Source organism: Podarcis filfolensis (assembly GCF_964270895.1).
Source record: "Podarcis filfolensis genome assembly, chromosome: 12".
NCBI lineage: Eukaryota > Metazoa > Chordata > Lepidosauria > Squamata > Lacertidae > Podarcis > Podarcis filfolensis.
In genome coordinates, this window is record NC_139614.1 from 3,963,393 (window position 1) to 3,979,492 (window position 16,100).

General features: G+C 42.4%; 1 protein-coding gene across 2 annotated transcripts in view; it reads left to right on the forward strand.

The window, feature by feature from the left end:
- GLI3 (GLI family zinc finger 3) overlaps positions 1–16,100 on the forward strand; it is a 245,694-nt gene that overhangs the window by 132,818 nt on the left and 96,776 nt on the right. For both annotated transcript variants that reach the window (XM_083577565.1, XM_083577564.1), the window contains exon 5: positions 10,836–10,941. In XM_083577565.1, the coding sequence (XP_083433691.1) occupies positions 10,836–10,941 (106 nt within the window). The remainder of the gene's footprint in view (positions 1–10,835; positions 10,942–16,100) is intronic.

Genomic DNA, 16,100 nt, shown 5'->3' on the forward strand with positions numbered 1-16,100 from the left:
AGCTGATGGGACTTATTGCAGGGGTGAGGGAACCTTTTTCAGCCCAAGGGTTGCATTTCCTCATGGGGCCATGGTTCCAGGGACCATGTGCATACGCCAACGTTTCACATTTCCTGACCAATGAGCTGATGAGCATCCCTGTAGCAACTTTAGGTTAAAATGGAAATAGGGAATGGAAAATGGAAATAAGAGCAGTAACAAACCCCATGAGCTGGCTTGGGGGCTAGTGGAGAGGACTTGTGATGGGGGCTAGTCTGCAAGGTGGGTTCACTGCACAGGGGTGAGCTTGATATACAAATCAGCCACTTTAGGTGCCTCTTGAAGTTACTTCTACTTTGCAGTTGTTGAGTGTGAGGCAGGCCACAAACGTATCTGCAACACTTGTATAATGTCCCACTAGTACCACTCTAAGAGTACATTTTGTGCTTTGTTGTGACCTACCAAACTACACACAGGCCTGTAAGATGTGTGGCAGCTATCTTGTTTTTGTATTCTGCAGATGGCAGTAAAAGCAGGATGTCCGTTGAGTCTCTGGTGGGCTATCGTACATGGTTGGTGTGCTGCATTTGGTTTGGCGAGTTGCAAGTTGTGCTCTACGACCGCCACGTCGTAGGTGCTTAGGGCAGGTCTAGGAAATTAGTTTCAAGAGTTTTATTTGAATATAAAAGAGCCCTATTTGATCAAACCAAGAATTCCACCTAGTTCAGCATCCTGTTTGCAGTACTGGCCAAGCAGATGCCTCCAGGTAGAAGACAGCAACCTCTTCCATTGTTTATCCTCAGTTGCCTGATCCTCAGCAATGCTACCTATGAATCTCAGATTCCATTTAGCTATCGGCAGTTGACAGGCCTGTCCTCTATAAATTTGTATAATCCTTTGGAAACCAGTGCTTTAAAAGCCATCTGAACCAGTGCCCATCACTCCTTCCATCTGAATTATATGATTTAATAATTCCAGAATGTTCTTAAATTTCAAAACTTTCCCAGAGTGTGCTAACATGTAGATTGGGACGTGCTATGTCTGTTTTTGGATACATCTTCACCCGCATAGTCGCAGTATTTGCAAAGGATGTGTTTATGCATAATGTATGTTAGTTTCTTTTACCAACGTATACAGGTGAATTAGGGTACATTATATGTGCAGAATTGCCCACATTGGCTACAGGGGACACGTTAGCCCCAGTTGTGAAAGCAAAAATGCTTGAATTCTGTGTGACAGAATTTAGTTGAGGTCATGCGCTCTGATTTCAGTCTTCATAAATCATCCAAATCAGGAACTCTGGTTTTTAGAGAATTCCATTTTCTCATTATTCTGGAAAGCTGTGAATGCATTTTGGGAGCTGAAAATTTCTGTGCGTTAGGGCTGATTTATATGCAGTAGTATAAACTTTCCTGGTGTTATGTGTTTTATTGCTACCACCGCAGAAGGAAAAAGATGTGACTGTAGGAAGATCCCATCAACATGTAAGCAGCCAGGCAGGAGTCCAGGATTAAAGCACACAGCTGGAACCTAGAGATGAAACTGTTTTTGCCTCGCTTTTCTTGAATTTGTTTGTTTGCTTGTTTGGGTGTGAGCTTTATCCATGGTGTAAACACCAATGTGCAGGGAACTTAGAGGAGCGGAAAATGCAGCCCAGAATGGTTGTTTGGGCTGGGGAGAGAGATAAATTGCTTTTTCACTTGCGACAGAGCATTTGAAGTAGCAGAGGAAGGGGGTTCTTTTGTCAGTTTCTGGCAGAGTCCAATTTGTCATTTTCTTGCAGAGAGCACATTATTAAGTTTGTTAAAGAACACCACAACGACCCAGAAGTTATAAAAAAGGGCCCGTGGCAAAACAAGATCTCCATGCATTCCAGGAAAAGACTCCAATTCCAAATAACATTGTGACAGGACCAGAGTGTGCCATTTGTTTCTGTTTTGTTTTCTTGAGTTTATACACATGTACTTGTGATGTAGAACTGTAGATAATTTGAAAGGGGTGTTATACCAGTTGCCAAGAGCAGAGCTTAAGTGGAAACTGTACTCCATAGCTAGCAAATTTCTTTGGCCTCTCATATATACACGCACGCACACGCATGCACACACACACACACACATATATATATGAGAAAGAGAGAACAATATGTATTGTGTTGTGTATCCCTGCACTTTTGTTGTTGACAATGCTTTCCCCCTCTTACTCAAGAAATACAGTTTTGTTTTGTTTTAAAAAAGCATCCTAGGGATGCATTTTTATTAAAACACATTATTGACAGGAAGTAAATAGTTTCCTTTGCCACCATCTTCTTGTGCGTCTTCAATAACCACTTGGACCTGATGATATATGGAAAAACAAACCAGGGCTGTCTAGTGTGTGGAGCCAGTTAAGGACATTCAGGGATCATAAGAGTCTGTTTGCATCTTTCTTATCACCTAACACGAGCAAAAGACTTGGATTCTCTTATTGGCCATAGTTCGGTATCTGGCCATGCAGTTATCTTGCAAAGTAATCCTGGCGAGGCATCGCGGAGCATGTTTGGGAAGATGCATTTTCATCTAGCCTGCCTCTTCATGGGGAAAGATAAAGGCTGAACTTCTTTGCTGGGGTGTGAAAACATTCTCCTCCCAGTTTGGCTAGGCCATTCTCCATGTGAGGTAACTTAACAGTAGAGACAAGCTAGTCATGAAAATAGTGTTTTTTTGTGACGTTTTAGTTGCTATAATAAAGGCATTGTTGCCCTAATATGGAATTCGCAAGTTTTCTTATTGGCCAACACAACTACCTTTTATATTAATAACCACACAATTCCATCCCTTCGGATTTTGAGCCGTAACACGGAATTATCCTGAAGTTCAAAGCCAGCCCAAGGCATTTAGTTGCCAAAAGCAGACAATCCAAGTGACACGCTCTGCTTACCACTAAGTAACGTGGAGCACAGTCCACTGAGAACTCATTGGCATGAATGAAAACTGTGCCCCGCCATGCTCTTGCTCATTTCCTGTCCATTTCAATGGGGAAATGGCTCAGATCTGTCCAGTTTTCCACCCTTAGTGACACCTTTAATCCTCCATCTGGGGCTGCAGCCTCTCCCTAAATTTGTTTTACAGCTCTTAGTAAATTCTAGGCGATCACTAAGTAAATAATATTAACTTCTGGGAGCCAATTGACACTGATAGGGGATTTTTAACAAGCTTGCTTATTAACAGGTAATAATAGGACTACTAAAATACTGGGTTTTTCTTTTTTTAAACATAGGTTTTTAAATCTGTACACAGTGGAGTTGCAATGACTGTGGAAAGCAATAAAGTGCTCTAGCTGAAAGCCAGCCAGCAGCTATTTAGCCAATACCTGCAGCAAATCTGGCCTGCTAAGGAGCTTTCAGTGGCTGCCAGTTGTTGAAAATGTTTCCAGCCTTTTTTTTCTTCCAGCTCAGATAGCTACTTCTCCAAGCATTTGGCACCCAGATTGTTGGGGAACCACCGAAAACAAATAAAGTATGTTCCCACAAGGTGTTTTGGTTTACATAAACACAAAGGTGGCAAAACAGACACCAAGTGTGTGTAATACTTGGTCCCGCTGCTTTGCTTTGCCAAGGGGGGAATTCCAGCTGGAACAATGTATTGCTCGGAACGAGCTCTGGAAACTCTGCACAGAAGTGTAATGAGTGAAACAAAATGAGAAGTAAGGGGACTCCGTCAAACACAGTGCAATCTTTTCTTTCTTTCTTTTTGTTTTAAAAGGTTGTCCACCACTGGGGACATCTCCTCGAGGCCCCCACCAGGACCAGGCTAAGGCAATTAGTAGTTGCACCCAAATCTAGACCTGGAGGGTCTCCAGCTCAGGTTCCAGGTGTGCTGTGGCTTCAGCCAGACTGTAGCCGTCAGAACCTACTACTTTTTTGAAATGTCAGGGACAGAAGACCAATGCAGACATTTGTTTCTGCTTGCCAGGGCTTTTGTTTCATGGCCCTAGTCACTTTTGGCATTGTACATGGAGATCATAGTCAATTGTTTCTGTTGACTGTGTTGCTGAGTCTAAAGGAGAGGAGCAGGAGTGCGTAGAACTTCTGAGGCAGAAAGAGAAGGAAACCACACCTCTCTGAGACAAAATGAAAATGGAGTGGAAACCTGTCTCAAACATTATAATAGCCATCTCCAACCTAGTATCCCCCAGATGCTTTGGACTACACTCCCACCAGCCCCAGCTTGCATGGCCAACCATCAGAGATAATGGAAGGTTTTTGTCTCAGGTGTCTGGAGGGTACCAAATTGGGGAGTCATGAGTATTAATAGCAGGAACACGTTTTTGCCCAACTGCTTCTACAGCCCAATGGATAGCTAGTGTGTTTATTGCACATAAAGTCAATGACGAGATTGTCATTGACCTGCCTATATATTTTAAATGTATTCTGAATGTTCTTATGTGACGCCAATAAAGGTTACTTGACTTGACTTGACATAAAGTCAAAATGGGCTGCAATCTGGAGTAGAGAGGGCACAAACAATATTCCCTTGCCCCATACCATAGGTCCCCAATTACAGCCTGGAGTTGGGGGCACAGTTCAGACAGTGGCAAAAGCTGTGCACACTGACATCTTTATGGGCATAGGTAAGGGGCATGTTTCCTCTGATGAGCCCCTCCTGGGGCACACCTCTTATTTTCTCACATATAGCCGAAAGGCTGCTTTCTACTCTATGGGGAAAAGCAAAACTGCAATCATCATTCTTTGGCAAGATGCCCACAGCCAGCCCCCACTCCAGGCTACCCTTCCTACACTGACATGACCTTCACCCTAACACTGGGCAGCCTAACTTTCACTGACAGATGTAGCAGTATGTATCCTCCCCATCACTCCCTGAAAAATACTTCATCGTCAAGAGAAGAAACTGAATATTAATTGCCTTTCTCTTTATTTCCTTTTTGTTTGTTTTTCATGCTAGAATGAAAAATTAGATGTGGCTGAAGTTAGTCAGCTGTTCCCTAGGACTATGCACATAGTTTATAAAGCACTATGTGAATTTACCAGACCAATTGAACAAGAGACCAATAGGACAAAGCCTTTATGAGAACTGATATTCTAAGATCATGAAGCAGAATTGCTGAGTTATGCACTAATGGTACATCTTCAGTGTGTTCATATTCTGCATTTCTTATTTCAAAGGAGGGAAGTAATGCTCCCGGAATGGGTATAGCACTGACTTAGCAGAGACTTCACATTGATGCAAAATGTTGATTACACATATGCAGGTAGACAAGTGATAAATAAGAAAGATACTGGAAAACCTTTAATACCTGTCAGAGGACTCCTGTTGGTCTGTATTAACCATGCCCTCAGTTCAGCAAGCCTCCCAAGAAGATTGCATTTGCTTTGATATTTTAATAGAAATGTTATTATCATTAAAGTTTCACAGGAGATTCTGTTTTATTCATTATGAAGGCAGAATGAAAAGTTTTGCTTTCAAGCCCAAGGGGAATATCTTGTTTGAGGAAGGGAACAGATGCCTTTCACTTTAAGAAAGAAAAAAACCACAGAAAAAACCCCTCTCCCAAACCACTGCTCAACTGCCGGAGACAAAATCAAGACAGAAAAGAAAGGTGATAGCTGAAAGAAGAGGTCTGTCCTTGGGCTTTGGAGCCAAAGATTTTGAGGGTTTGATGGCAGAGTTAACTGTGGTTTCCTCACCTGGAGTAGTAGTTGGGTTTGTTTCTTCTTGATTCAGCAGCTCCTGGAAGGTATGGCTAGTACTTTTCTCTGTGCTCACAAATATCGGCATCCTTATCACTAGTATACCTGTGTTTGAATTGTAGTACTGCTGCAGGTGGAGGCTTACATGACTGAAGGTTCCCCATAGTTGGGGTGGGGAGGAATCCCTTTAGAGTAAAAGAAGAAAAAGGTGTTCAGGAGAAATGCTGCCATGTCTGTCACAGTTCTCAGCAACCCCCTGGCCCTTGTGTATACTTTTGAAGTTGTGCTCCTGAAACACCCTGGAGAACTAGAGTCATTGGCCTTGTAGAGAAATAGGAAAGGTCATAGAAGCCTCTCATTGCCAGTATTGCTCTGCATTGTCCGTAGCTTGGGAATAACGTAGTCCTTAATTTTGAAAAAAGAAACTGCTCAGAAACTGTTGATGGGTTCCAGCTCATTTGTGTTATCGTAGCATGACCCATTAAAGAAAAACTTATATCCCACTGTTTGGATTAGTTAGTCCTGCATATTTCCAGTGTAGCCCTATACACTGACTTTCATTTAAGAGGACTCCACTTCCATAGGCGCTGTTCATATATTTTCCTCCTCTGGCACTTTGGGGATCAGACAATCCTTAGTATATTTCTTCACTGGGGAAATATTGGTTAGAGTGAAGGTAGATGAGGCAGATGTCAATTTAAGGTCTGATGCCCTTTCCTTTTCTGGTAAGACTATATAATAAGAAAAATATTGTATTAGGAGGAGCGAGGCAACAGGAAACCAAGCTGGCAGCTATAAAAGCCATACATAGATAAATCACATACACACACTAGTTACATATTTATAGGGCCCCCAGTCTGGTTCAAGTCAAGTTCTCTCTGTAGGGGCTCTTTCAAATAAGTATTTGAAGAAGATTTCTGTATGAATATTCAAAGCTTTTCTATCCACCTCCCTTTGCACCCACAGGCATGTAGAATTTACTGCTTACCTGTGAGCTGTGTGGAGTTTCAATTCCTTTGGTGCAATTGATTTCAATGGTTGAGTACATTATCCCCCCCTTTCTCCTATTTCACATGTTACTTTTTTGGCAGTAGAGTACACAGCACTTAGCAGCTGGTTTGTGAAACCATCAGTCAGGAAATTGTATGATAAATAGGGGGTAGCCAGGTTTAGTGGCACTTTATTCTGCTTCAGCAGTTTTAGCTTGACTTTGGAAAAATCACCATGTGGTATTTTGTCAAGGGTTGCAACAAGAGATGGCTAGAGTGCAGCAACTTAGCATACATCCTGCTTGAGATATGATGTTCCACAGCTGTATTGCTCATGTGTAAGGAATAAACTCTGAGCTGGATAATTATGGTGAATGCCAGTTTTTCGGATTTCTCCTCATCATGCCGGTGGCTGTAGACAGCTCTGTTACAGTGATTGACTACTTTGTCTCTGCCCTCCCCACACAATGGAAACTGCGAACAAGGTGCAATTAAGAACCGGTGAGGAGCTTAATGCAAAAGGACTCACAAAAGGGTGCTCTTTAAATTCATGATCAAGTTTCTTGCGACATAATATTACAGTATTTAAATTGCATATAATACTATTGCATGCCCTTAGATGCTTAAGAGCACTTGCATTGTTTCACAAACTGCATTTTCTTGTATGAGTAAATGTGAAAACATAGGGGCTTTGCAGTTGTGTACAGAAAGCTAACTATCAGCAGGTGTGATCCTGAAAGTGCCTTCCATGTAGGAATTTAGTCATATGGTCCTCATTCATCTACACATGAAGAATATACATCAGGCTGCTAGGATTGATGCTTCTTTGTAAGTAAGGGTGATCTGAAAGTATCTGGGGGATTGTGCTCCAAGCCTTTTGGATTCAATGTATGTGGTCCTACTGTTGAGTTATGGATGCTCCTTATTAGATAGGCTTAAGTCAGGGGTCAGCAACCTTTTTCAGCCATGGGCCGGTCCACCGTCCCTCAGACCGTGTGGGGGGGCAGACTGTATTTTGAAGAAAAAATGAACAAATTCCTATGCCCCATAAATAACCCAGAGATGCATTTTAATTAAAAGGACACATTCTAAAAACACGCTGATTCCTGGACGCTGATTCCTGGGCCAGATTTAGGAGGTGATTGGGCCGGCCCACGGACCTTAGGCTGTGTACCCCTTGCTTAAGTGAATGGATTCTTTAGTTGAGCTGGTATCAAATAGAAATTCTGCATCTGGAACAGGCTCATGGTTTGTTGTGTTGAAGCTCTAGTCAATATAAACATTTTAGGATTTTGCCTTTGTACCACAGGCAGCTTTCACCTTCTGTATGTTCCAACATGTCTCTTAACAAAGAAGATAAAATGTGGGTAGAATTGGTGGCATTATTTCAGGATAGGTGCAAAGGAATTGGCCGCTTTTTAAGGATTTCCTCACTCCACAGAAACTCACACCGAAAGCTGTTTAATGTGCCTGTTTCAGAAATACGATCTTGGCAGCCTGGGTCTCAAGCAATGTGAAGGGATGTTTGTCTTGGAGGAGATGAATACAAACAATCTTTTATGAGGTATCACAGCATTTATGGTTAATGTTTTCTACTGGAGAATCCAAATGCAAGTTCTTAAGTAAGACTCGCTGTTTGTCACAGAGGTTGCTCCACATGAACTGAAATGTGTGTCAGCTCCGTGCCTCTGTGAGTCCCTATAATTCATGCTAAGCCTTGTGGAAGTTGGTGGGGGCTGCAGAGAACTTTCCCATACGAATCAAGGCCTATATCTTTGTGTTTAAGAGGGAGGGCAGAAGTTGAGGCGCTAGAAATTATTGTTTTAAGTGGTACTTTGTCGTTTACATTAGCAATCCATTGCAGTTCCCCAAGGTTCAGGATCAATTCAGACTTGCTGGTAAGAAAGCAATTTAAGAGTCAGAACCTAAAGTTTTTTTGATGGCAACTGTGATCTGAATATGATCTGATATATGTGAACTTATATGAGGTCTCTGTTCATGTGGATGGTGTCTGAGGAGCTTACTCGTTAGATTTCCACATGTTGGGAACCGCCCTGAGAACTTTTGATGGAGGGCAGTATAGTAGTAGTAGTAAAAGGTAAAAGGACCCCTGACCCATTAGGTCCAGTCGTGACCGACTCTGGGGTTGCAGCGCTCATCTCGCTTTATTGGCCGAGGGAGCCAGCGTACAGCTTCTGGGTCATGTGGGCAGCAGGACTAAGCCACTTCTGGTGAACCAGAGCAGCGCACGGAAACGCCGTTTACCTTCCCGTAAAGTATTTATCTACTTGCACTTTGATGTGCTTTCGAACTGCTAGGTTGGCAGAAGCAGGGACCAAGCAACGGGAGCTCACCCCATTGTGGGATTCGAACCGCGGACCTTCTGATTGGCAAGTCCTAGGCTCTGTGGTTTAACCCACAGCGCCACCCGCGTCCCTAGTAGTAGTAGTAGTAGTAGTAGTAGTACTAGTAGTAGTAATAAACACTTTATCCATTAGGAATGAATTATTATCTGTTTTGCTTACTATAAACAGCTGTCTTTTGTCAGGCTGCATGTTTTAAATAGTGTACTTACATCGGGGATTTTTCAGCCTTTCTGTATTGTGACCCAAGTTCTGGTTTGCATGTTCTTTGTGGGCCACTGCATATTTGCTTCTTACAGCTTCATATGGGAGGCTGGGGGAAGAGCTTCCAAGTGAAACCTCAGTTTCTTCTGCATTCCACTAATGCTGTTGTGAACATGTGAGGGAGAATGGAAAGAGGAGGAAATGTTCCTGTATTTGCGTAGGCTCTGTCATTTCACCCAAGACACTGCAACAAATTGTGGCCAATGAGACGTTATGAGAGATAATGTGGCTGCAGCTTCTCTATATTTTGCCACACTAACATGTGGTGGAATAAACACAGGACGCAGTGAAGTAAACATTCCCCCCCCTCCAGTTAATTGTCTGCTGTTTGCAGGGGGTGGAGAAACACTAATCCTGATGATGTTGCATCATGCACTTCATTTATGAAACGTTACTAGGGACGTATGTGGGGGGGGGGGGGCAGCTCCAGTAGTACTTTGCAATGGACTTTGCTACACTATATTTTTACAAGTACTTTAAAAAAAGAAAAACACATGCTAATAATAATAAATATTGGGGTGTGCTTATGAAAGGCTAGCTGATCTCTTTGATCTGACACTTCACATATGCGCACTGCAATTATTTATTAAAGACTTCTTTATGTAATTTTCCATTAAAGTGATGAAAAGAGAATATTAAAATTAAGACATGAATATTCATGTGTGCCAAGCAAATTGGATGAGCCAAACTCTGTATCTTACACATTTGGCTTGGGTACATGTAAATGCAAAGGTATATTCAGTGCTGTGCAATATTATTGTTGCTGTGTGCCTCTTCGTGCTTCTTGGCAGGTTTGTGTCTTCAGGGGTGCGGAAAATTTCAAAATGTGGTGTGATTCTCTGAGAATCTCTGTATTCTTTCTTTTCTTTTTTTAAGCCTTATGGCTGCTTGCGATAGGCCGTAGCTCAGTGGTAGAGCTCATGCTTTGCATAGCAGAAGGTCTCCGGTGCCGTACCTGACACCTCTAGCCAGACAGAAATACGCAGCAAGTGATATGAAGGAGCCACTTCTGCCACTGCCAGCCAATGTAGAATAAATTGGGCTAGATGGACAAATAGTCTGGCTAGCTACAAGGCCTCTTGCTGTGTTCCTAAGCCATGCTTGGTAGTGTATGGGCAGTGCACTTCGAAACCAGAAAAGTCAACAGGATTGCTCAGTGAGGTTTTCGGTGGCCAGAAGTTTGACCCCCAAAGGCTCACTCATCCATTCCCTCCCGAGACAGACGGATGCCAACCGCAGGCCAGAGGGTAGAGCTTCCATGCCTTGCAGAGATCCTTATCTTTCCCCACAATTAGCAGAATTAGGCAAAATAGTTTAACAGTGCAAAATAAGAGAAAATATGCAAATGTTCATAATTCGTATTATCCGTGTAGATACAACTCATATTTTCTTTTCACAGTGTTTGGGGCTGCCTGGGTGCAGGTTTCTTACATATTTCTTTGGGGTTTTTTGGCAGTGTGTACACACAAACTTGTTTATTGGATCTTTTAAATATTATATACTGCTAAGGTACAATAACAATGAGATTTGGAAACCCATGTTTCTTTTTTTCAGATCCGCCTCACCTTTTCCCAGCATTCCACCCTCCCGTTCCAATTGACGCAAGACACCATGAAGGGCGTTATCATTATGAACCATCTCCCATTCCTCCGCTACATGTGTAAGTATGAACTCTTGCAGCACCTTGGCTTACTAAAGAACAGCTGAAGAAAAACATCATAGGTCATTGCATCTTTTGTGCTGCTTGAGCAACCTATAGCAGTAGGAGACCAGCTTCCCTTAGCAGACCCCTTTAAGAGGTTTCCCCATAGTTTAAAAGCAGTGCCCTCCTTCTCTAAATGTGGGTGGGTTGACTGCAATGAGGACACACTATGCATGTTTAGAGGTGCTCTTATGCTACCACCTTCTATGTGTAATGGAAATTGGCTCCAGATGACGTGATAACTTTGTGGTGTTGATTCAGTGCCTTTCACATGACTGGAAGAATCCACACGAAAGCTAAACAATTTTTCTTATGACGTGCCTTTTTGACTCTGGTTCCTATCTGTATTTCATTTCTACTTCGTTTTGCAAAGCATCCGAGAAATTGGGATTGCTAGGAGCAGGGTAGCCAAATTAGTGTCAGACTTGGCTGGACTGAAGCGTGATTACACACACACACACACACACACACGTGTATAATTCCCCGCAATGGACTCAGGATATCATGCCACCAGGAGGTTTTGGAGTGTCATGGCTTTCCTATCTGTGCTACCAGAAAAAAAACAGGGAAAGCTGCATGTGTTTTACAGGAGCCGCCTGCCTGATGGGGTGGAGCCAAGGTGGCAGTGAGGCCAAGGTTATATGGACTCACTCATGGGAATGTTGAGTTGGCTCCATCAGTGCATCAGCACCAGGGTGGCTGTCCTGTTTTGCCACCTGAGACACCCTGTGCCCATCCCCACCAAAGCTTTGTTTACTGGGGTTGCAATGCAACCGCTTCTGGGTTCCAGCAAGACTTTGAGAGCCCCACAAGATTTCACAGGAACCCAGAAGCTATTTATTCTCACTTCTGCAGCAGTGTCCCTTGGATTCCACTGTCCAAGGCAGCTGCCTCAGTTCGCCTCATGGACGGTCCGGCCCTGATCATCACAGCCCTTCCTGATAAACAGCCACAATGCTGCTTCTGGAAGGCTGTTGCTGTGGCTCTGCCTCGCTGGGTAAACAGCTCCTGAGTTTTTGAGTTGTGCAGATACAATGCCGGGTCCAATTTTAGCATCATGTTTCCCCTTTCTCATTCCCATGGATTTACCTTAGCATGGCTTCTGCACTGATGCTAAATACGACTAATGCTAAATAGGTTCCCTTCTAAACTGGGTTTGCAAACCTATTGGAACCCCTGAATAAGAGAGGCCAACCTGATTAACAGAATCCATCGTCTGCAGTGTTGCATGTTGCAAGAAATACATTATGGTTAAGGCAGACAAAGAAAAGCTAGAGAGGGAATGAGAGAGAAAGTGTGCATCCCTGAAGGTGCTTGCTGATTTGCAAACTGAGGTGCTTAAATGTTCTATTGTACCTTTGGAAAGGTTTTGTGGTGCAGCAAAAGGGCAAGATTTACTCTTGGAATGCCTGGGGTTTATCTGTCTGTGGGTTCACTGAAGCAAAACAATCCTACTGCCTTAGCAGTGAAACTTATAATAGGTAGCTACCAACTATTACCTATATATTTTGTTGACATTTATTCTATGAGTTGTCATTCTATAAATACTAAATTAAAAAGTACCAAACACTGTAAAATATCACTATAGAAACAGGGACTGGCGTGTCCCCCTCCTGGAAGCTTTTTTTCCCCTTTTCAGTTTTTGGATTAGGTTGGAATTCTTTCTTGCTAAAAATATCCCATGGTGTCAAAAGCTTTTCACAAGTGACTGCTATGAAAGGGGATGATTTTTTTTGGGGGGGGGGCTAGATTGTCATAGTCTACAATTGTTGCATGCATGTACACCCAGTCATTTGATTGATGGATTTGTAATCCAAACAAAATTGCAAGTGTGGTAGTTTACACTAAGTTAACAAAAAAATACTAGTGAAAGCATGTATGGGGAGGGGGGGAGCCTTTATTCAAAATCAAACACTGCTTTATTATGGATGGGAAAGGTATGTCAACATAGAAGGGAAGGGCGGGGGGGGGGTTTCCAGTGTCGTCTTTTCAACTATAAAATCCAGAAGAACTACTATAATCCATAAAAACCCAAATCCACAAAGCGGTTTCAGTCCTTTGCTAAAAGGCTTGATATATACATTTAATCATCTCTAATAATCTCTCTCACAGTGTGGAAATAAAGGAAGAAAAGCACAAGTAATACTTTGAAGAATAATGCTAGTTGTTTAGATGGCAGATTGCTTCTCCATGGCTATTAGTTACAGCTGTGTAATTACATATATACTGCAGGGAAAAAATGAATTTGTTTTAAAACAAGTCGTCTTCTGTGAGCAGAATTAATTGATATTAACAATCCTAACTATATGCCCAAGAACATACACAATATTTTACCAGCAGTTATTTTGGATCAGTCTCTTATTAGCCAAATTGTAATTTCAGAAGAAATTGGCCTGAAGGCTAGCAATAAATCTGTGTTGCATTCTTCCTTGGGCTTGAAAAGCAGGGGACCCTGTATTTACAGTTGGAGTAGTGGGAGGGGAGAGAAGACTTCCAGGAACTGTGATTTATTTTTCCATTGAGGTTATTTGCATCTGTTATTATTTGGATTGTACTCGGTTGTGCAGTAAAATGCATTTGAATGGTCTGAATTAAACTGGCTCAAAGGCTTTTCCGTTTTCTTTTTGAGGACACCCCTGTGCACTCATTGCTGAAAATTCAACACTCCATGAGAATAATAGCATGCAGAACTGGCTTGGAAAGAAGGCCAATGAATTGCTATGCCTTTTCTTAACCTTACAACACGAGCCTAACTAATCATGTTTACTTCAGAAATAAGTCCTGTTGAGTTCAGTGGGACTTAATCCATAGTCGAGGGTTGCAGACTCTTCTTAGGTCTGCAGACCAAAGCGAATGTGTAATGTGGCTTTCATGTTACACTTAACATTGTCCTCAAGCTTGGGTGTGACTTGTTAGGTTCTATTCATCTCTGAGACATTCAGACATTCAATCTAACAGTAAAGCTTTTGTTGGGATGTACTCTTTCAGAGTGAAGGTGGGAGATAACATTTTTTAATATTTCCCCATTGAAAAAACTCCTTTCTAGAAAGCAAATTAGCATCTCAAGGAGAAGTGTTCAGTCTTTTATCTCACATGCTGTTCTTCTATGTGCAGGGAAGTTTTATTTGGAACAGAGGATGTTCAGATTGCTTTTCCTTACAGTGGTGCATTCCAGGAAAAGCCTTAACATTTTATTCTGCTGAATGTATGCATTGGCCTAAAAGATCTTCTATCTTTGTTTGAAAGTTAATTATTTTCCCTCGTAAAAATCACAATAAACACACATCAGAAGTAAAAGGGAAAGGAGGGTTGTACCCAATTCTCGTCCTACTCAGAGCAGACCAGTTGGAGTTAATGGGCCTGCCTAACTTAAGACTCATTAATTTCAGTGGTCTTCTCTGAGTAAGGGTAAAGGTAAAGGACTCCTGGACAGTTAAGTCCAGTCAAAGGCGACTATGGGGTGTGGCGCTCATCTCGCTTCAGGCCGAGGGAGCCGGTGTTTGTCCACAGCTTTCCGGGTCATGTGGCTGGCATGACTAAACTGCTTCTGGCGCAACGGAACACTGTGACAGAAGCCAGAGCACACGGAAACGTAATTTACCTATCTGCTGCAGCAGTACCTTTTTATCTACTTACACTGGCATGCTTTAGAACTGCTAGATTGGCAGGACCTGGGACAGAGCAATGGGAGCACACACTGTCGTGGGGATTCCAACTGCTGACCTTCTGATCAGCAAGCCCAAGAGGCTCAGTGGTTTAGACCACAGCACCACCCGCGTCCCGCTTCTCTGAGTAGGATTAGCATTGGATATAACCCCAGCAAGACTTTTTGCATTTTCTGTCAAGGTCGAAATACCATTTTCTGTCTACTTACTACTACTTCTGCAGTAAGTAGACAGCCTCTGATTCTGAACTGCCCTCTGCCACAGCCTCTTCCTGCTCACTAAACCCTGTCTCCTCTTCTGCTTCCGACACCTCCTCCTCCCAGTCTGCTCTCTTCACCCTCTCACCACTCATTGTCATTCCACCCCCCATTCCCTGGCTCTGAGTCTTCTTCCCTTGGGGGTTCCCTAGCTGGTGCCTCTCCCCATTCCTTGACATCCAGCCAGTCCATGACATCAAACCACTCCTGGTTAGCATTTGAAACCCTTCTCTGATTCTTGTGCTGAGAAAGGGGAAAGAAAAGTGGCAGGTGGGAGAAATTCTATGTAGAGAATGGAGCCGGAGTTTTTTGGAGGGAGGGCTTGGCATTTTGTCTTGTGTTCAGTGACAGAGCAGGAGGTTAGGCAAACAAGGCTTGATTGGTAGTTGTGCTACAAAATTCTTTGTGTCGGCTACGTACCATTTTTTGGTCATTCTCCCAAGTTAATTGTTACTTAGCCAGCTTTCTTTCTCTCTTTCTTCTGTGAATGGATGGTAAGCATTATTGTCAGTGAAACCGGGTGAAGAAATAAATAAAGCTTTCGCATTTCTGGGGATTCAGAAGAGGACAAGAGTAAAAGAAAAGAAAAATGGAACAAGGGGTTTTCTTAATAGATCTTCCCATTGAGAAAGATAAATGGTATCTTAGCAAGTTACTTTAATTACTTGAGGACAGAAATTATTTATCCCATTTAACTCTGGAGCAAAATTGCATACACAAGAGAGTCAAGAAGCCCTTCAGAATAAAGGTTTAGCTTGGCAATGGAATTGCTGTCAGATGCTGTAGGACAAGCAGCCACTGCTATAATTATGCTATCATATCCTATCATTAAAGATTCCGTTGAAAAAAGGTTTATAAATTACTCCTCTTTCAGATAAACCACCCCATATTAAGGCATCAACGGTATGGTGCAGAATTAAATTAGAATCTCATAAAATGAAATATGTTCCGTATTAGCTGTTTGACACTTAATTTGCCTCCAAATGAGTAGAGGAAATCACAAATTAACCTGCCTTTGTTTTTCCAACCATAGCTTATTAGGTGTTAGAACAACTGCAATTACAGCCAGCTAATAACCCCCTCCCCAACCTTATGAATATGTACTGAAATGTGTCACTTTGAGTTAATGAAACCTGTTTGTTAGGACTTGTTTAGATTTCTTAATATTCCTATTGTACATCTTCAATTTACAGCT